The sequence below is a fragment of the Arctopsyche grandis genome, chromosome 6 (genome assembly GCF_051622035.1).
Source record: "Arctopsyche grandis isolate Sample6627 chromosome 6, ASM5162203v2, whole genome shotgun sequence".
NCBI classification, from domain to species: Eukaryota; Metazoa; Arthropoda; class Insecta; order Trichoptera; family Hydropsychidae; genus Arctopsyche; species Arctopsyche grandis.
The window spans coordinates 23,581,485-23,601,131 of record NC_135360.1 but is presented as its reverse complement, the minus strand read 5'-3'; the positions used below and the strand labels follow the sequence as shown (position 1 = coordinate 23,601,131).

Here is a 19,647-nt window from a genome sequence, read left to right as displayed (position 1 = left end):
TGGTAGCAATACTTTTTGATAGCGTAATAAATAAAATAAATATATTAAAAAATCTGAAACTTTTGATTGTGTACAATTTAAAAGTCTTCCAATGTAAATGACGATGCTCAGAACCCCAAGTAGTGCCGTTATGATATTAATTGCTATAAAAGCTTCGAACGAGTAGTATACCATGAACCATCCGAGATAATCATAATATACCATTTGACCAGCAGCATTCCCCTAAAATTACAGCTAAAATTAAATAAAAATTTTCACCTTTGATGTCATTAAATTGTTTTATATTTTATAAACACCTCCATATCATCAAGTTCTGGAGCGTGTCCTAATTCTTTGATAATCGCAAGTAAGATGTCGCCAAGATGTTGATGACTTCCAGCCGGTATGTATTCTTCGATATCATATTTGGTATGGTATAAATAAGCGTTTCGTAGAAAAGCAAAGTCTAGTCCTATTTTTTAAAAATGTGATTTATTTTTTTGTCACGCAAATTTGATAAAACATAATACAATCGAAGTGTAAAAATTATACCAGGCATGTTTCCAAAGTCGCGAAATATTCTAAAATCTGTATCAGATGGAATGAAATCATTTTGAAACAATTCTTCACCAACTACTTGAGAATGTGGATACGGTGCAAGGCGCGCAAAATACTGAAAAGATTTTTTTTATAATAATATACGTATGAACAACTTTTATATAACAAACAGAATTCTACATACTCTGAACAACCAAGCGTTCTCAGGTCCCGATTGAAATAATACAACTCTGCCTCCGGTTCCGGCAGATTCTAAATTGAGTACTATGCGTGAATTTTTCGCCCATGTGTGATTCAAAAACAAGTGTGATCCCTAAAAGTGAAACAAGTTTACAAAAGTTGATCGAATGATTATGGATAAGTTTGAATATTAGGAAAAAGTACGTGTAAAGAAGATTCTTCGGCGCCGTTGAAGAGAAAGATGATGCTATGAGTTAATTTCACTGGGAATGTTGAAAGCACTCGCAGTAGTTCTATCATTACTGCGCAAGAAATGCCATCGTCTGATGCACCTGAAATTTAAATTTTAAGAATAATTGTACTTTGACATTCCTGCGTAGTATGATAGAGATAAATAAATAGGCAGACCTCTGCTGGTAGGGACTGAATCATAATGACAATTGAAGAGAATACTATGTTTCCCACTACTACCCCGTAACAAAGCAATGACATTTTGAATGTTGTTATATATGTTTGTGTAAACATAGTCTTCATCCAATTGATAGGATCCGCTTCCTTTTTGGCGCTAAAATCGTACCAGAAATGCTAATTGTATGTTCATTTATATTTTTTTTAAAAACAGTGTTGACAATTTTCACCTCAATATCTATAGTCTGTGACTGAGAATTATTTTTAATTTTTTGTAATTCTCGTTCTAACAATTCGGGAGCATCTATTTCATTTGCTTTACTTCCGACTACTCTTGGACCTAATGCTGTCAATTTTCTTAAAAAATCCCTTGATCTTTCTCCGCTGAATAGGCTTGGATTTTCAGTCTTCAAATATGTACATGAAATATGAAATAAAACGTTATATTGATATCATTACACATCACTGCAAATTTTAAGAAATAATACTATAATGCATTGATAAAAAATGTTGAATCATTTTGACTGATAACTTTTTGACCTTAGATAATTATCTTAAAATGTATGATTTATCAATTTTAATTTATAGTATTTACAATATTGATAAAAATAATAATTTTTATTAAAAAATATCGGTCTTGACTATGACTATGTTTTCCTGGACCTTGTGCTGAAGGTAATAAATTTTTCAAGAATTATAAATGGATATAAAATGTGGCAGATTAGTATAATCCACAATGTAAGATTGTAAATAATATCATAATCTCTGTTTTGGAAGTTTACGTTGTGAGTAATGAAATTCGTATCTACTGACATCATAAAAAGTATTAGAACAATGAAATAAAATAAAAATACGTGCCGATTCCCTAATGGTTACAACTGGTGGAAGTACATGATCTTGAAGATGGATTAAGTAGAAAATAAGACAGGATGATGCCAATACAATTATCGGCCACCACCATGATATCAAATTGCGATCGTGATCTTTTTTTAGTTTCACTTTAGTATCACTGCTATTATCACTGTACATGTTGTGAAGATGAGCGAAACTGATAACAAACAGAAAAACAAACAAAACAGAAACACTTTTTTGGATGTAATGTAAAGTAGACTATATAATATATGTAGTTCAGGCGAAGAACAGTTGGATACTAATTATAGTATCATAGATATACGAGACAAGTTATCTCGAGTTATATTTAAGCTCCTGTCATCGCGTTTGATATAATTATTGATTTTGTTTGTTACGCAAAAATTAAGTACTTATTAATATTTTCTTATCGGTACTTAATAAATCCTAATTCACACTTAATACATATATTTTTATTGAATAATAGAATTAATACATACTCTGTGCCCGAATAAAAAGATTTTCGATCAATATGCCTTGCTAGTGATAATGTATGAATGCGAAACTTAGACATTAAACGCTAGAATGCTGCATAAGGTCTAGTGCCTTGCGATTTTCTGTCGCGCGATCATTTTTTCGCGCGACAGAAACAATCGCAAAAAAATATTACGGTGCACGCACTTGCGACTAAACAGCCGGAACTTTATCAGTTTCAAAATGGATTTTACAGAAACGCGTTGTGTTTTTGCGCTTAAAAGTAAAAGAAAAGCGTAAAAAACTTCATAAACAGAGGCTTCAAAAAGAAGTATTTCATAAAATTCAGCTAGATTTGATTTAAGTCTTCCCAAGAAAATTTTCGATTTCTATAGAATGAGTATTAAGAACTTTGATGAATTATTACATATATATTTTAATCTAGAATAGTATATAGGTATAAATACACGAAATGGAGGAAGTCTATACCACCCGAGGAACGTATATCTGTAAGCGCGGGTTATACTTGTCTATATGACGCATTTTATTCTGCGACAATCACGTTGTTCGTAGAGGCCAGTTGCATCTTTTTATTATTATTACTTACCTCCTTTACGTTTCACTTACGATTATAATTCAGGAAAAAGTTTGCCTCTTATTCGATCGTTTTCATACTTTGCCATATTGCTCATTTTGGTCATCAATATAAGTAAATGGATCCTCCGCCATTACGATGGTGCAAAAATATCATGTAAGACGCGTTTTAAATCTGCCCGGCGAGACAGTCGTTGACGTTTATCCACCGTTTGTTTATTAGTTTTAAACATAGATGGCGGTAGTAAAATAAAATTATTGATATTGTTGCGTGGGCGTGAAGAGGGGGCTTCCAGAATCGGAGAGAAAGACGCAGGAGGGTTGTAGAAGGTGTTTATTCGTTTTCAGGCTGAGAGCGCCCCATATTTATACCCGTTGGGCACAACACACATACATACATACACATTTAAACTATTGGTCGATGAGTGGGGCGATCCCATTGGCCGTTGCATATGGCTCAATCATACGGCGAGGTCATTTTGGCGCGAATGAGAGATCAGGTGACTAGCGCTCGTAAGTCATCGGTCCACGAGCGCCACCCACCTAATCTCTACGTTACAATATTTTTATTCAAAATAATAATTTTTAGTAGATACTATTTTTGCGGCTAGGTGATCGCACGACAGAAAATCGCAAGTGCGTTTGGGTCCTAAGACTGTGCGGTAATTGGATTATTAGTCACATTGCGATCGCCCAAAAGACAATTTTTACCATGAAAATCGCGAATACGGAATATTTGGCACTCGAGTTCTCGTTAGTATGATGGACTCTTGGGCTGCCAGATGTTCCGTTATATAGATTTTAGTGACTTTTGGGCGAGCGCTTTGTGACCAATAATCACCGAACCGGCTGTGCGATGGAAATAGATAATTCCCCTATATGTAGGTATGCACATATTATTGTTGCGTTATGACAATTGTCAAATACATACCATCTGGCATTCCGTGGCGCCTTCTTGAAATGTGTTTTGCTGTTTTTGTTTCGTATTTGTACTATCGGCAAAATATATTTTACGAGTCCAATTTTTCAACTATTCTGACGTGAAAATTATCGCAATTTTGTTTTGCAAGTAGATGTGATTGTTTTTTTATTATTATTTGAGGTTATAATATTTCCAACTTTACAACATTGCACAATGGACGATATAGCGAAACAGGTATATTTAAATATTATTTTTAAAATTATGTATTGACAAATAATATCTTATAATTTGAAATATTCGTGCTAATTCTTTACAGGCAGATGAAATGGAAACTCTTAATGCTATATATGGGTCAGATTGGAATATGGGTAGTGGCGGTGAAAGAGGACACAGCATAGAAATATCACACGGAACTACAATCGTTAATTTATGTTTTACAATTCCTAAAGATTATCCATCTAAGGCACCGCCGATCTTTGAAATGTCAGCGCCGACTTTGAATAAAGACGAAAAGGAAAAAATATATAAAGCTTTAAATGAAGTATTTGCGTATGTAAAAGTTTTAATGCCAAACAATTGTAAAGTAACATTTTGTGCATTGTTTGGAGTCTTTATTCAAATTATTTTTTTAAAAAGTTTTGTTACAATTTTAGAGAAAACTTAGGAGAGATTATGTTGTTTCAATGTATCGAAAAGGTACGAGAGATGATTGGAATTTATGAACCAGATGTAAATGTGCCTGGACATTCTGCAGTTTTACAGACGCCTGAATCGATTGTGAGACATTAATTGAAAATTTTTTTAATATGCTTTGTCCTGAAATAATTTGAATTTATTTTGATTCAGGTATTATTTGAAGAGTCTGTTGAATGTCCTTTAATTATACACGGTGAAACGATAGAAGATAGAAAAAGTTATTTTCAGGCTCATGTCGCTGTTTTGCGATGTGAGGAACAGGTAAAGTAAGTGTCAAATTATATAATATTGACTACAGGGCCGCGCCTACCACATGTACAAATGTGTGCAACGGAAACAGGCCGCTGAAATATTAACACTATGGCGGCCGCTGACTCATATTTGTATCATGTTGGGTGCACAACGCTTCCTGGCCGCTGATACATATATGATTCACGACTGCGCGAATATATTTTTCGTGCAGAATATATTTTTCAGTCCGCTGATATATATTTGTATCACGTTTTCGTTTTCGTCATAAACGAAAACGTGATACATAATTGTATTATCGGCCACAAACAATTGACGCAAACATGATACAAAAATATATCTAGCTACATATTTGCACATGTTGTTTTCATTTTGTAATATTATTGTTTAGCATAATGTGTATGTATGTTGGTTTTATCTTTATTTATATACATATGTATGCTATTTTTTATTTTTATATATATGAGTAATTTATCTTTATTTATGTGTATGTATGTGTGTGTATATATATATATATGTATATGTGAATATATTATGTGTAGGTGTGTATGTATGTATATGTATATGTATATATGTGTATTTTTATGTTTATGTATGTATGTATGTGTATTTGTGTACACGTGTAAGTATTTGTGTATATATGGATGGTGTAAATATATGTTTATATAATTGTCTTTGGTCAGGAAGGCGCATTGGGTTTACCTGTTAGGCCTTCCTGGTATAAATTAAATAAAAATAAATAAAATGAATAAATATCAGCGGACTGAAACAGTTCGTGCAGTCGTAAATCATATATGTACCAGCGGCCACTAAGCGTTGTGCACCCAGCATGATACAAATATGAGTCAGCGGCCACCATTGTGTTAAGGCGGCCGAAAGAACAGAGAGTCGTAAAAATTATATTCCTCAAAAAATATAAAACGAGACATCGTACTTTTTTTAAATGCATTAAGCTTGTCTTATATTTGTGTCTTGTTGTAAACTTGTAACACACCCAAACTAGAATTCGGGGAAATAACGGGATAGCTTCCGTCCGCATAGAGTTCTATTCTATTCAAGGATGTTTAGTATTGGTTGGTCATCGAAAGAACAGTGTTATAGATGTGGGATTGGGGGTAAAAATAATATTTCATGAATGATCTAGAAAACTTTCAGTCTCTATTGTCGTCTGGTCCTGTTCAGAACTAAACATTTTGGTTTTCTGGTTAATTTTTATTGTTATTATAATTTTCAACACTACCCTGAATTCATATGATTTATACAAATGCTTATAAAATTAAAGAGCGGCCGCTTTAAGTTTGTACACAGACGGCTGAACTCCTAGGCGCGGCCCTGATTGACTACATATAATAAAATTCATTGTTGCTGTACCATATTATGTTTTTCATTTTGTTTTAGAGTCGTTCTTAATACATTGAAAAAGGAACCCAAAATAGCTGAGGCGACTCACAACATTTTAGCTTGGCGTTTTGGTACACATAGAGATTACGACGACGATGGTGAAAAAGCAGCCGGTTCTCGGTTGCTTCATCTTTTGGAATTGCTTAATTTGAATAATGTCATAGTTGTCGTTTCTAGATGGTAAGTTTAATTTTTTTTTTTAGCTTCTATGTATATGCAATGAATATACTACAAGTTGTTTAAATTAACATTATTGAGTTTGGTTTGTTTGGTAGGTATGGTGGAATTCTTTTGGGTTCAAATCGGTTTCGACATATTAATAATGCTGCACGCCAAGCGCTCGTTCAAGCAGGCATGATAAACCAATGATATTTAAGTAATTAATATCAATGAGTGCAATATATAATTTAAATTTGTATAATATGTACATACATATATAAATATTTCATCGACGGCACATTTTCATATTTTAAATGTTACTTTATTATTCATAAAACTGTGTACATGTATATATTTCATACTTAAAAATGGTACAATATTCTGTGAGACGATACTTTCGACGAGTGAAAATTAAATGACAAGGTAATTTATTTTAAAAAGATGTATTTTTATTTACTGAAAACTTAATTTTATTATTTATTAACTAGTACAAAAAAACAAAAAAAAAATAACAGGAAAAAATGTCGAAATGCTTTTACAATGATTTGGTGTTGTAAGCATTGTATATGTAAGATGGTAACATTAATGTACAATGTTTGAGATCACTTGCAATGTATCAAAATAATGACTTAAAAATAATGATGAATAGTAGCAGAAATGTTCATAATAAAACACAACTATTTTTTTTTGTCTTGACTATCTAAAACACTCAAATATAATCATTCGAAATTCATACATGTTCATTCGATTCAAATACGTATGCTTAAAACACATAGGCTTTGTACGCGCTTATCCAACCAGTCATCATTGTCCAGTCGGGGAAACTATCGAGGAACTCTTGGAATTGTTTTGTTCTATCTTTTTCATAATGGATATGGTTTCCTGCTAATCCTATATCCAAAATTGGCTTTCCAGCTTTTTGCTCAGAAGTGACCTGAAATTTTAAGAAGTATTAAGAAAATTATGCACACACATATGTATATTAGAAAGTCAAAAAAGAACTAACTTCAAATGTCAAATTAACATAGTAATCCCCATTCCGTTCTCCCCGAACGATATGCATGTAATAAGATGGTCTTCCTTTCCATTCTCCTGATGGACGAATTGGTGACGGCACACTCCAGGAAACAAGCTTTGCTCCTTCTCGAGGTGCAAACGTAAGTGTCATACGGTCTGGCCCTATATATGTATATATATAAAAAGTAATATAATAGTAAATAATTTATTTTTATGTTATGTATGTATGTTTAAATAAAATTAGCATTACCTTTCAATACTAATTCCAAATCACATTTTGTATTGATGTTTGGAGTGGATGTGCATCGGTTTTTTAATATTAATTCGGTATCGAATGGCTGGCTCGGTGGTAGTGCCGGAATCCAACTGCTAGCGGCACTGAAATTAAAAATATATTATAAAGAAACCTTAAGTGATTGATATTTTACGGCAGAATGCATGTTTCAAATTAGTTACCTAAGAGGAATCATTCTGGTCATGTACAAGGGTAATCCACAGTAAAGTTCATCTTGACAATCTTTCCTAAGTGGCATAACGGCTTTTTTGTCTTTCAACGGTATGGTGCGGGGGCTGTTACGGTCCAAATTCAATACGAAATACCCAGTTTCACGTTTTCTCATAATTTGAGATTCATTGAAGAATTGACGGTCCGAATGCTGAAAGTTAATTGAATGATTGGAATATATCTAATCTATAATTTGGAAAGAGACTTTGTATGTATGTATGTATCCTTGGTTTTCGTCGTCGTCGTCGTCCGTAGATCGGTGACGTCATCGAACACGTGATTCGATTTTTTTTTTTTCGATCCATGGGCGCCGATTTTTTTTTTCGTTTCAATGGATTCACCCCCGCGGGGGCGCAAGGCGAGTAGCTTCATGGGGCCCCGCCAGGGGCGCCACAAGGGGCGCAGCCCCGAAGGGGGCCCGGGGGGCGCAGCCCCGTGGGGCCCCAGCCTCATGGGGCGCAGCCCCATGGGGCTCAAAAGGGGGCGCCACAAGGGGCGCAGCCCCGTGGGGCCCCGAAGGGGGCCCGGGAGGCTCAGCCTCATGGGGCGCAGCCCCATGGGGCTCAAAAGGGGGCGCTACAAGGGGCACAGCCCCGTGGGGCCCCAGCCTCATGGGGCTCAAAAGGGGGCGCCAACAGGGGCACAGCCCCGTGGGGCCCCGAAGGGGGCCCGGGGGGCCGAGCCTCATGGGGCACAGCCCCATGGGGCTCAAAAGGGGGCGCCACAAGGGGCGCAGCCCCGTGGGGCCCCGAAGGGGGCCCGGGGGGCCCAGCCTCATGGGGCGCAGCCCCATGAGGCTCAAAAGGGGGCGCCACAAGGGGCGCAGCCCCGTGGGGCCCCGAAGGGGGCCCGGGGGGCCCAGCCTCATGGGGCGCAGCCCCATGGGGCTCAAAAGGGGGCGCCACAAGGGGCGCAGCCCCGTGGGGCCCCGAAGGGGGCCCGGGGGGCCCAGCCTCATGGGGCGCAGCCCCATGGGGCTCAAAAGGGGGCGCCACAAGGGGCGCAGCCCCGTGGGGGCCCGGCGGGCCTAGCCTCATGGGGCGCAGCCCCATGGGGCTCAAAAGGGGGTGCCACAAGGGGCGCAGCCCCGTGAAGCCCCGAAGGGGGCGCGGGGGGCCCAGCCTCATGGGGCGCAGCCCCATGGGGCTCAAAAGGGGGCGCCACAAGGGGCGCAGCCCCGTGGGGCCCCGAAGGGGGCCCGGGGGGCCCAGCCTCATGGGGCGCAACCCCATGGGGCTCAAAAGGGGGCGCCACAAGGGGCGCAGCCCCGTGGGGCCCCGAAGGGGGCCCGGGGGGCCCAGCCTCATGGGGCGCAAGCCCTAATAGGCATTAACTAAGGGGGGCGAAGCCCTAGACGGCAATTAATCATGGGGGCGCGGAGGGGCGAAGCCCTAAAAGGCAACTGATCATGGGGGCGAAGCCTTAGACGGCATTTAATCATGGGGGCGCGGAGGGGCGAAGCCCTAAAAGGCATTAACTAAGGGGGGCGAAGCCCTAAACGGCAATTAATCTTGGGGGCGCGGGGGGCGAAGCCCTAAAAGGCAACTGATCATGGGGGCGAAGCCTTAGACGGCATTTAATCATGGGGGCGCGGAGGGGCGAAGCCCTAAAAGGCATTAACTAAGGGGGGCGAAGCCCTAAACGGCAATTAATCTTGGGGGCGCGGGGGGCGAAGCCCTAAAAGGCATTAACTAAGGGGGGCGAAGCCCTAGACGGCATTTAATCATGGGGGTGCGGAGGGGCGAAGCCCTAAAAGGCATTAACTAAGGGGGGCGAAGCCCTAAACGGCAATTAATCTTTGGGGCGCGGGGGGCGAAGCCCTAAAAGGCATTAACTTAGGGGGGCGAAGCCCTAGACGGCTTTTAATCATGGGGGCGCGGAGGGGCGAAGCCCTAAAAGGCAACTGATCATGGGGGCGAAGCCCTAAACGGCAATTGCTCATGGGGCGTGGAGGGGCGAAGCCCTAGAAGGCAAAGGCTCAGGGGGGCGCCGAGGGCGAAGCCCTAGAAGGCAAAAAAAAATTTGATTTTTTTTTTGATTTTTAAAAAAATTTTTTTTGATTTTTTTTTATTTTTTTTTGATTTTTTTTTTGATTTTTTTTTTATTTTTTTTTTTATTTTTTTTTTTGATTTTTTTTTTATTTTTTTTTTATTTTATTTTTTAAATTTTTAAATTTTTTTTTAATTTTTTTTTTTTTTTAATTAAATTAGCTTAGTCATGTTTAAGCGGTTTATATTATAAACACTGAGCGAAGCCGGGTAATACAGCTAGTATATATATATATATATCCCTCACGGGACCGAAAGTGAAACGCCCGAAAACGCAAAGATCGAAAATCGACAGATCTTAAGTCGAAAGATCAAAAAAAAAGGGTGCATGGCAAACGGTACTATGTATATATAATATATATGAATGGCATGCGGTGAAATTATCTCTCTTTTTGTCATACAGCCTTGTTTAATGTGCGCGCGCAGAATACGGGAGGAAAAGCCTGTTCCTCTTGTGCCTGTTGTATCCTGCTCGCGCAAATTAAGTGAGTATATACGACGGGGAGAGAGACCCTTGTATTTAATCTTTCGACTTGAGATCTTTCGATTTTCGATCTTTGCCTTCCGATATTTGCGTTTACGGGCGTTTCACTTTCGGTCCCGTGAGGTAGACCCGTATAAGTTTGCCTTACCATGATCCAGTATCTTTGTAGTGCGGGTTCATTGGGGCCAGCTCTATAAGGAAAACCAACGGACGACGACAATGTAATTATTATCATTGTTGCGCAGAATGTCGCAAGGAATGATAGAATGACAGTCTGCTTTCTCACGAGATTCATCAACGGCATCTGTAAGTGTAATACGTATGTAGATTAAACATAGTTTTTTCAATTACATAATAATAATAAGAAACATGCAAATAATCTTACTATAAAACTGGTCACATATAGACACAACAAAGAAGAGACGAATCCTATGTAAACATCACTGTTGATCGTTCCCGAACGGGCCATGACCGGTATCAAGAACATGTACCCAATGAGCATCAAATACATAGTGAATAAGAGCGACGGTATATGTATCAACAGGTATACCCAAATCCACTTGTGAACTAAAATATGCATAGACGAATTAATAAATTTTGATATTTGGAACATATTCAATCATTTTACATGTGCATCGTACATACCAGATACATATAAAGGAGTCAATTGTATGACCAAATGCGCTATACCACCGCACAGTACGGGAAGTAAGAAAACCGAAGCGGATCGTGTACCTTGGCATGTCATCACAAACATAATAAAAATCCACGGTATCATGGCTGCGATCAGATTCATTTGGGTGGTCGTTGCCAGTGATAAACCTCTCTGTACATAATATTAAATATAATAAAAGCCGAATGAAAATCTATTAGCGTTTATATACATATGTAGTGATGTTCAGTTTGGATGTACCTTTTCTGCTCTCCACATGTTTACTAAGTGTGGTACGAGTGCGTAGGCGGCAGCACATGGAAGCCAGTACAAGGGGAAGATGAGCCAAACATTGGAGTACCATGGCATCGCCAATGACGCTGCTGTGTCTATTATTGCTGATATTGTCGATCCGACAGCCATCGCGGCACCCATGCCGGCTACTTGTGCGGCGACTGCGATCGTAAATTCGATCAACACAGCCCCTAATGAATGTTTTATATTTTAATTTGATTTTTAAGTGTTTCAGTATTATTAGTTTAACAGAGACAGCGAGAGAATAAGCATAGTAAAAATAGACGTTCAAGAAAAAATGAAATAGGTTGAAGCTGCGTAGAAATATCAAATTCAAACATTGATTATTAGAGAATAAAGTGAGTATGCATATAATTTTACCATAGCCGTTATGTAATTTAAAGTGGGATGAAGTGTGCAGAAGAAATTTTGAATAAATATAGGTTGTGGCTATTTGCAGGTACTATATCTGCGAATTATTGGCTATTTATAGGTACTATATCTGCGACCGGCGCAAAGCCTTCTGCGCATGCGCGTGAACTTATAATCCGATTATAATTTCTTACATTTAATGTATGCTAGACTTGTTTAATCAATCGTTAATTATACATGAGGCAAATAAATTTCCCACATTATAATAGATTTATATAATTTAGCTAGTTCGCGGCTTGTACTTGTATGTAGGTATTGTGGCGGCTCGCTATACGACATGGTCGAGTTTGGTCACCTTCCTGCGAGTGGGGACCAACTCGATTGTATTTGGAGCTAGCTACTCACTCTGCCTTCAGCTGTCATAAATAAAACACGTGCATTAACATGCCAGTCGTCTCATTCGTTCATCCCCCATAGTATTATACGTTGTATATGATAATAATTTTCTAACAATTAATAATATTAACTAATTTGGATTATATTTTTTTACTCTACGTCACTTTACGAGTTCGAACTAAATTTTAAGAGGTTTAAAACAAAATTTTAACAGTAAACACGCTGACAGTGACAGTTCACGCGCATGCGCAGAAGGCTTTGCGTCTGTCGGAGATATAGTACCTGCAAATAGCCAATCATTCGCAGATATAGTACCTGCAAATAGCCAATCATTCGCAGATATAGTACCTGCAAATAGCCACAACCATAAATATAATGTAATGAATTAAATTATATGAATATAGTATAAGGAAGTATGTATAGAAAGTTACATATATTATGTTTCAATTTGTAGATATATACATACATAGATTTTATATGTAAATGTAAATATTTAGAAGAAGAAAAGAAAGTTTGAGGAGCGATAGTTGCTAAAGATAAATATGATTCTAATAAACAAAGTAATAATATTTTACTGGGAGATTTCAAATAATGAATCGATTTTCTTGTTTCCTTTGACCTAGGATTTTCGCTGTCATCCTTATTTTCCGTTTTGTCGTCCGTGACATTTCCTATACATCATAAATTTTAAAATAATAATATAAGCAACATAAAAGTAAACATACGAGTATTGACTATCACCAATTGAGTGCTTTTACATTTTTTATATATACATAATATGTGATTAATTGCAGTGCTGTGAGCGTTAAAAAGTGTGAAAGAAAAATATACATATAGTTCAATCAGCATAATTAAACTATAAATTGTACAATTGGAAAAGTGCGGGCTTGCAAGTGAAATATACATTTTTAAAAATCGACAAATGTCTCATAGTAAATATAAATTGTTTATACAGCATTTGATTTTTTTTTATATAAAAAAATATCTCAAAATATTTACAAAAAGCGAAGGTTCATAAAGGTTTACCTGTTCCTTGTTTAAGTACATTAGCATCTTTATTTGGATCTTCCGTTTCTACATACGTTGTTGTGTTTTGTACATTTACTTCTCTTGTTCTCTGGTTATTTGGGTTCATTCTCCTTACAAGTGTTGGTATGTCTATTTTTTCAAACTTCTTTCCTACAATATTTGTACTTTGAGGCAACCAAGACCCTAAAAATTCAGAGACTTACTATCCATTCGATTGCCTTTCGTCATTTTAGATTTAATAAATGAGTACATCTTTGATTAAAGCAAAGCTTTGTGCAAAAGAATGAAAGTAGTGTAGTACAGGTATTAAGCAAGAAGAGCAATTATTTACATGAGTTAATGTACAATTTTAAATATTACAATAGCGTTATATACAAACAAAGAGTCTCACATCTTAAGAGTCGTCCGATGAAGATGACTACGCTGAATATTGCTAGCGCAATCGTAAAAAGATTGAGGAAAATGCTTGCTGTATAAGAATAGCTTACCATAAACCATCCTAGATAATCAAAAAATACAACTTGGCCAGCAGCGTTTGCCTAAAAAATTGAAAGAGTTATTTATGAACATAAAACTTTACTTTGTAGTATTTGAATGATATGTATGTATGTATATACCTCCATGTCGTTGATTTCAGGTGCATGTCCTAAACTTTTAAGGAGAGCAGCAATATTATCACCTAAATGCTGGTGGCTTCCTAACGGTATATATTTTTCAGCGTCATAGTGTGTATGGTATACATAGCCATTGCGACAGAATGCAAAATCCAAACCTAGTTTTACGTTAAAACGTGAGTACATGTAAAATATATGTGTTATAAATATAATGAATCTTGTTATATATGTAATACCAGGCATTTGTCCAAAGTCGCGGAATATCCTGAAATCTGTATCAGAAGGAATGAAACCATTCTGGAAGAGTTCTTCGCCGACGACGAGAGCGTGGGGATGAGGAGCATATTTTGCGTAGTACTGTAAATTAATTATGAATTTTAGTATATTAAAAAAAAATATTCACATTGATTTCAGATATGTTTTGTTTTACTCTGAAGAGCCAAGCATTGTTCGGTCCAGATTGGAAGAGGACTGCTCTTCCGCCTAAGCCAGCTGCTTCCAAATTTAAAACAAGACGAGCCTTCTTTGACCATGGATGTTGGAAGAATAAATGAGAAGCCTAAAGTGATCAAAATTATAAGTATTTTAATTAAATCAGATATGTATTAAGAAAAAAAAGTATTGAAATTGAAATTCACTTGTAGGGGAGTTTCTTCAGCACCGTTGAACAGGAACAAGACGTTGTGTTTCAAACGTTTAGGAGCTACTGAAAGTACTCGAATTAATTCCAGCATGACGGCGCAACATATAGCATCATCAGATGCACCTGCAATAATTATCGGTCAGAAATTGTTATAATTTAAACGATGCAAGAGTTTGAAAGTTTGTTTGTTTGAGTAACCTTCAACTTGAGGTACAGTATCCCAGTGACAGTTGACCAAAATGCTATGGTCACCTTCACTGCCTTCAACTAGGACTAGAACATTTTGTACATTGTCGTAAACATTAGTGAACGATGGATTGAAGCCCAAGTGGTAAGCCCCACTACCCTTTTGCCTCTGAAATTGTAAAATTTGGTTAGAATCTCGGATTCCGATGAAAATGTGCAGTTTTGGCAATACGAATTTTACCTCCATCAAGATAGATTGAGACGTGTGGGCATTGGCTCTGGCTTCTTTGACTTCGTCTTCTATTATTTTTGGCGTATACACTTCGTTGGCAATATCACCAACAACTCTAGGACCCAGATCGCATATCTTCCGGAGACTGTTCCTTGATCGTTCTGCGCTGAATAATCCAGGATTTTTTCTCTAAAAGTCGATCGAAATTCTTAGAATCTGCGAGTTCGCTAAACATATTTTTGTTATTGTGTACTTACTGCTATATCGGCTGATATAGGTGTTGGTAACGAGTGATCTTGAAGATGTATGAGATAATAGAGTAGGGAACCTAATAGTAAAACAATCACAGGCCAGTACCAAGCGAGAGAATGAGGGTTACGGTACTCCCCTCGTTTATGTGCGATTTCTTCGTCGACTTCTGTCGAAGCTTCTTCCACAACTGGAGCTCTTTCGATGCCATTTGTATCTATTTCATCTATGCCTGGTTTCTCTATGGGAGAAAGCTCGTACGAACCGCTTTGCATGATTTTGGACTTCTTCTAAAATATACATGTCATGATGACATTAAATATTGTTAATCTTAATTAAGTGTATTTAATCAACGTAATCTTAATTGAATGTATAGAAAAAGTAGATTAGAAGTGGAAAAATGAATGGAAATCCATACAATGACCAATTTTATCCAGTTATATATGATGCTTTTTGGTAATGTGGAAGCCAATAATGTGTTAGATGATTATTTTCGTGTTTACTTAATCCGATTTTCGGTCGTTTGAAATCGCATGCAATAAATCAATTGATCCAAAATATAAAACTAAATTCATCGAAAAGAGAAAGATAAATTGATAATTTTTATATTGTTGAACTTTGAAATATTTATGTTTGTCTCATTGAAAGGAATTAAGTAAAATACAATGATTCATAATTAATAATTAACAATGGTTCTATAGCACCAATTATACATATGTATGTGCATATGTACCAGGGCATGTGAAGCCGGAGTTGGAGTTGGAAAAATCAACCAACTCCGACTCATTTTTACATACCTCTTATACAGTTCACATGGTTTTCGTGTAAGTGGTAATTTTTTATATCTCTTATCCGATCGTTTTTTATTATTATTTTAATTAATAGTATTACGGTATGCGTCAACTATAGTCTCTGATTTTATTGAAGTAAATCTACTAATAAATTGAATTTTAATAATTTCTTTATAAAAATCATAAATTTAAATTACATTATAAATAAAACCGATGTTTTCTCGGTCTCATACTTTTTTTTTATTAAATTGATTTGTTTGTATTATATATTTGTATGATAATTCATACAAATATATTATGAATGTACCTACTTTTTATTTATACCTATTTAAATACCAATAATTCAATAAGTTGGGTTACATATAAATTTTTACTGATTTTTTAAATTCCTTAAATTATTTATATTTTGAATATCCTTATTATTTTTACTACTTATAATTTTATACGTTAGCAAGAAAAGTCCATCTTACTAAAATCGTTCAAGTTGCAGTTGGAGTTTCGAGTAGGAGTCGGTGTCAAGAGTCGAATCATAAAATTAAGCCGAAGTCAGAGTTGGAGTCGGTAAATTTTGATCCAATTCCACAACCCTGATATATACGTATATAGTAACTAGAGACCTGTGATTTTAGCATCTATTTTTTTCGATTTTCGCAATGTGATTTTTGAATTTAGCATTTTGTAGCGAATGTGGAGGTTTGATTTTAGCATATATTTCAAATTTTATCATACTTATTCTATTTTATGAAACGGGAATTGTAGCAATGTAGTTTCCGTAGGATTTCCTTTTTAAACACTTGGCGTTTTGACGTCACAAAGGTTTTGACAAATAATAGTTTCATGCGACAACTGATGAGTCTAGTTGAAAATAGCGTTTGACTGTTAATACTTAAACTTAAACCAGAAGTTCGTGTATGAATAAACTAATTTGTTACGGACTGTATGTATGTATGTATTTAAATATATGTTATATTGTAAATTTAATATTTTAAAATATAAAAATTAGTTTAAAATTAATTTTTAATTTCAGAAGATAATATGTACACACAAAAAATTAGAAGACTGAAAGGAAATCTTGAGTTGAAAATTTTACAATGTGTTATTTATAAACCTTAAAAGTACTGACTAAAAACAGGTATTTATGTAATTTATAAAAAAATAATATTTTGACCAGTATGAAATTTGATGTTTGATTCAAGGTCCACAATCCAAACTGTGTTACATTTAAAATCAACGATAACATGAATTTATCAGAAATGTTCCAGATTTTAAATCAAGGTGATTACGCATTTCAACGTACACGGTTATGAAATACGTAATCGTCGATTTCGTATAGATACATTGACCCGATAATTCGCTAATATTGTATGATAATTTTACTACGAACTAATCAATCAATCAATCAATCGCAAAGTAAAATTTTGAAGCATAGCTCGCTTTACTGTACAGATATGTATGTGAATTAAAATCATCGGTCTTTCAATTCGGTTTCCAGGAAATATTTTTATTTTGGGATAAGTGCCTATATTGTTGCCGATGAAAATAAATTATATAATTGATAAGATTAGATAGCGGCGGGCGACGAATATTGCCAATCGGAAACCCACGTTTCCACAAATACGAGTACAAGTGACAAGTTTCCTAAAATGTAAATAGTTTTGACGCAAATTGTGCGAACGAAAATATTGTATTACTCATCTAATGGATTTCTTGTAGACCTCGTTGTTTGTTGACATTTCAAAACATATTCGTGAGAAATTAACGATATGGTTTTTCCAGTATACTTAGTGATTCGGCAATGAAGGGTTTTTCAATGTAAAAGTTGCTCAATCTTTATTATTAAATCATTTTTAGAAAATGCATACTTTTTAACACTATTATTTATTAAGGGGTTTATTGTTAATATATGTAATTATGTATACGTCTTTCATAATACTGATAGCGCTACTTGTGTTATATGAACAGTTTACAAGCGAGGGGGTTTGAAAGTAAATATTTAAACTGCAATGTAACCGTAAGATACACATGTATACATATTTCGATATCATATTGATTATTTTTTATATAACGAATTATTATATTATTTCATTGAATTTGAATGAAATAATATAATTGGCGCCTTGTAAGAATTTCTGCATTGAATTATATTTGTCTAAATGTTATTTTAACTATATAAAGTTGAATTTGTGTGAAGTTAATATGAGAATTTGTTTGAAATTGAGTTACTTTGTATAGATTTGATATAATTTTAAAAATATTGTATAGTATATAAAAAATCAATACTTATTTGAAACTAAAAGATATAGATACGACCTCAATATTAGTTTTTACACTGAAGTTATTGAATGATACGTTTGATATTTGGCGAAGTGTCAATATTAAACATACCTATTCATTGATAAAAAAATAAGATTTTTATTATTTTTAAGTGGTTTCGTGTGAGTTTGGAAATTCGTCGATTTTTTTAACAAATGTCAGAGTTTAAGCTTGTCAAATATTTGATCGACGATGCTAACATCGTCGAGATAAGATTTTTAAATCCTCACCACCTTTTTTTATATACAAATATACATATATGAACACTTTTTGCAATACATCGGTAAAAATTCTATATATAATAACAATACTATTTTTTTTTGAATTTTACTATCGTTAGACTGATAATACATATCTAGTATTCTTTTCCGTTTTAATTTATATCGTCTGAAGTGGCTACTGAGTGGGTTATTATACTTGAGATAATTTTGGCTCGATGCATTTGATTTTTATTTGAAAAATGATTACATATTCATTAAATGGTAATATAATATTAAGTTACAGACATTAATTATAAAAATATGTTTTTAATACATGCACGAAATTTATCACATTTAGATTATTTTATAAAGACCCTAATTTCGACTTCATTGCTGGGAATGTTTTCAACTGTGAATATTTTATTACTGCTTCTAAACCACATTTTTGTTTAATGTGCTAAACTTATGGTCAGATGGTCAAACACATACTAAATTGAAACCGGTAGATTTTTTTTTTATATGAGTGTGTAGGTGTTCAATTTAAATCGATAATTCTTTAAGCAAACATTTATCCACTCGGAGGAAATTGAATACAAAACATTTATAGTACGAAAATAGTATTTCATTACCTAATGTATGTATGTATGTGTCTGCGTTGTCGAGTGCACTAGAAATGTTAGCAATGGATTATTTTAAAAATGAACGTCCGGCTACTAACTGACCAGTCCAAAGTTTTCAGTAATACTATTCGAATGTTTCATTAAAGTATGTATTTATAAATTTTTCGTAGGTAGAAAACACTAAAGTTATTCACAATTTTAGTTTATTTATATAATAATGAGGAAGTAAGCGGTTTTTCTAATAAAAAAGTAGGGAAAGAATATTGTATTCTATTATGTTGTTGACAATTTCAAATTGGGCAACTGGATTTACTAAGCCAAAATTTATAATATGGTCCAAACATTTATTGTGATACTTTATACGTTTCGAATAGGATTGTTTATATTTGTATATAAAATTTTTGATCGTTTTATAATATAAATGATTATTTTTAAATTACATACCTTTAAGCGAAGGAGTGACAATGTACAGCAGTGAAAGCGACTAGAGGAATCACGATTATGACCGGTTAAACGGCTATCTTAAGTACTCC

General features: G+C 35.3%; 3 protein-coding genes and 1 long non-coding RNA gene across 6 annotated transcripts in view; 1 reads left to right on the top strand and 3 right to left on the bottom strand.

Annotated features, from left to right (window-relative positions):
• The window catches only part of LOC143912654 (uncharacterized), a 22,461-nt gene extending 20,125 nt beyond the window's left edge, over nucleotides 1-2,336 (bottom strand). The window contains exons 1-8 of the mRNA XM_077431950.1: nucleotides 1,984-2,336; nucleotides 1,356-1,532; nucleotides 1,126-1,282; nucleotides 922-1,049; nucleotides 722-850; nucleotides 532-652; nucleotides 297-451; nucleotides 75-222 (exon numbers count right to left, since the gene is read on the bottom strand). Of these exons, the coding sequence (XP_077288076.1) occupies nucleotides 75-222; nucleotides 297-451; nucleotides 532-652; nucleotides 722-850; nucleotides 922-1,049; nucleotides 1,126-1,282; nucleotides 1,356-1,532; nucleotides 1,984-2,154 (1,186 nt within the window). The 5' untranslated portion in view covers nucleotides 2,155-2,336. The remainder of the gene's footprint in view (nucleotides 1-74; nucleotides 223-296; nucleotides 452-531; nucleotides 653-721; nucleotides 851-921; nucleotides 1,050-1,125; nucleotides 1,283-1,355; nucleotides 1,533-1,983) is intronic.
• The window catches only part of LOC143912967 (protein IMPACT-like), a 12,913-nt gene extending 5,953 nt beyond the window's left edge, over nucleotides 1-6,960 (top strand). The window contains exons 3-8 of the mRNA XM_077432443.1: nucleotides 4,145-4,198; nucleotides 4,281-4,513; nucleotides 4,618-4,741; nucleotides 4,811-4,926; nucleotides 6,308-6,490; nucleotides 6,586-6,960. Coding sequence (XP_077288569.1) covers nucleotides 4,178-4,198; nucleotides 4,281-4,513; nucleotides 4,618-4,741; nucleotides 4,811-4,926; nucleotides 6,308-6,490; nucleotides 6,586-6,679 — 771 coding nt within the window. The 5' untranslated portion in view covers nucleotides 4,145-4,177 and the 3' untranslated portion in view covers nucleotides 6,680-6,960. The remainder of the gene's footprint in view (nucleotides 1-4,144; nucleotides 4,199-4,280; nucleotides 4,514-4,617; nucleotides 4,742-4,810; nucleotides 4,927-6,307; nucleotides 6,491-6,585) is intronic.
• The window catches only part of LOC143912973 (uncharacterized), a 131,947-nt gene that overhangs the window by 107,588 nt on the left and 4,712 nt on the right, over nucleotides 1-19,647 (bottom strand). The gene's annotated exons all lie outside the window — the stretch shown is intronic.
• LOC143912956 (endoplasmic reticulum metallopeptidase 1-like) lies at nucleotides 6,774-19,647 on the bottom strand. Its single transcript, XM_077432423.1, has 18 exons — nucleotides 19,559-19,647; nucleotides 15,199-15,480; nucleotides 14,951-15,130; nucleotides 14,722-14,878; nucleotides 14,519-14,646; nucleotides 14,311-14,439; nucleotides 14,117-14,237; nucleotides 13,884-14,038; nucleotides 13,658-13,805; nucleotides 13,264-13,449; nucleotides 11,437-11,660; nucleotides 11,169-11,349; nucleotides 10,909-11,090; nucleotides 10,672-10,827; nucleotides 7,943-8,142; nucleotides 7,737-7,864; nucleotides 7,476-7,648; nucleotides 6,774-7,403 (listed from the first exon to the last, which is right to left on the bottom strand). Exons 2-18 carry the CDS (start codon nucleotides 15,463-15,465, stop codon nucleotides 7,233-7,235), a joined length of 2,886 nt encoding a protein of 961 aa, XP_077288549.1. The 5' UTR covers nucleotides 15,466-15,480; nucleotides 19,559-19,647; the 3' UTR covers nucleotides 6,774-7,232.

Bases quoted from the DNA above. Each gene is read 5' to 3' on its own strand.
- LOC143912956 (XM_077432423.1), bottom strand. From the start codon at position 15,465: ATGCAAAGCGGTTCGTACGAGCTTTCTCCCATAGAGAAACCAGGCATA. The intron at 14,879-14,950 runs GTAAAATTCGTA...TTACAATTTCAG, and splicing joins CTCAATCTATCTTGATGGAG to AGGCAAAAGGGTAGTGGGGC. The intron at 13,806-13,883 runs GTATATACATAC...TCAATTTTTTAG, and splicing joins CTGAAATCAACGACATGGAG to GCAAACGCTGCTGGCCAAGT.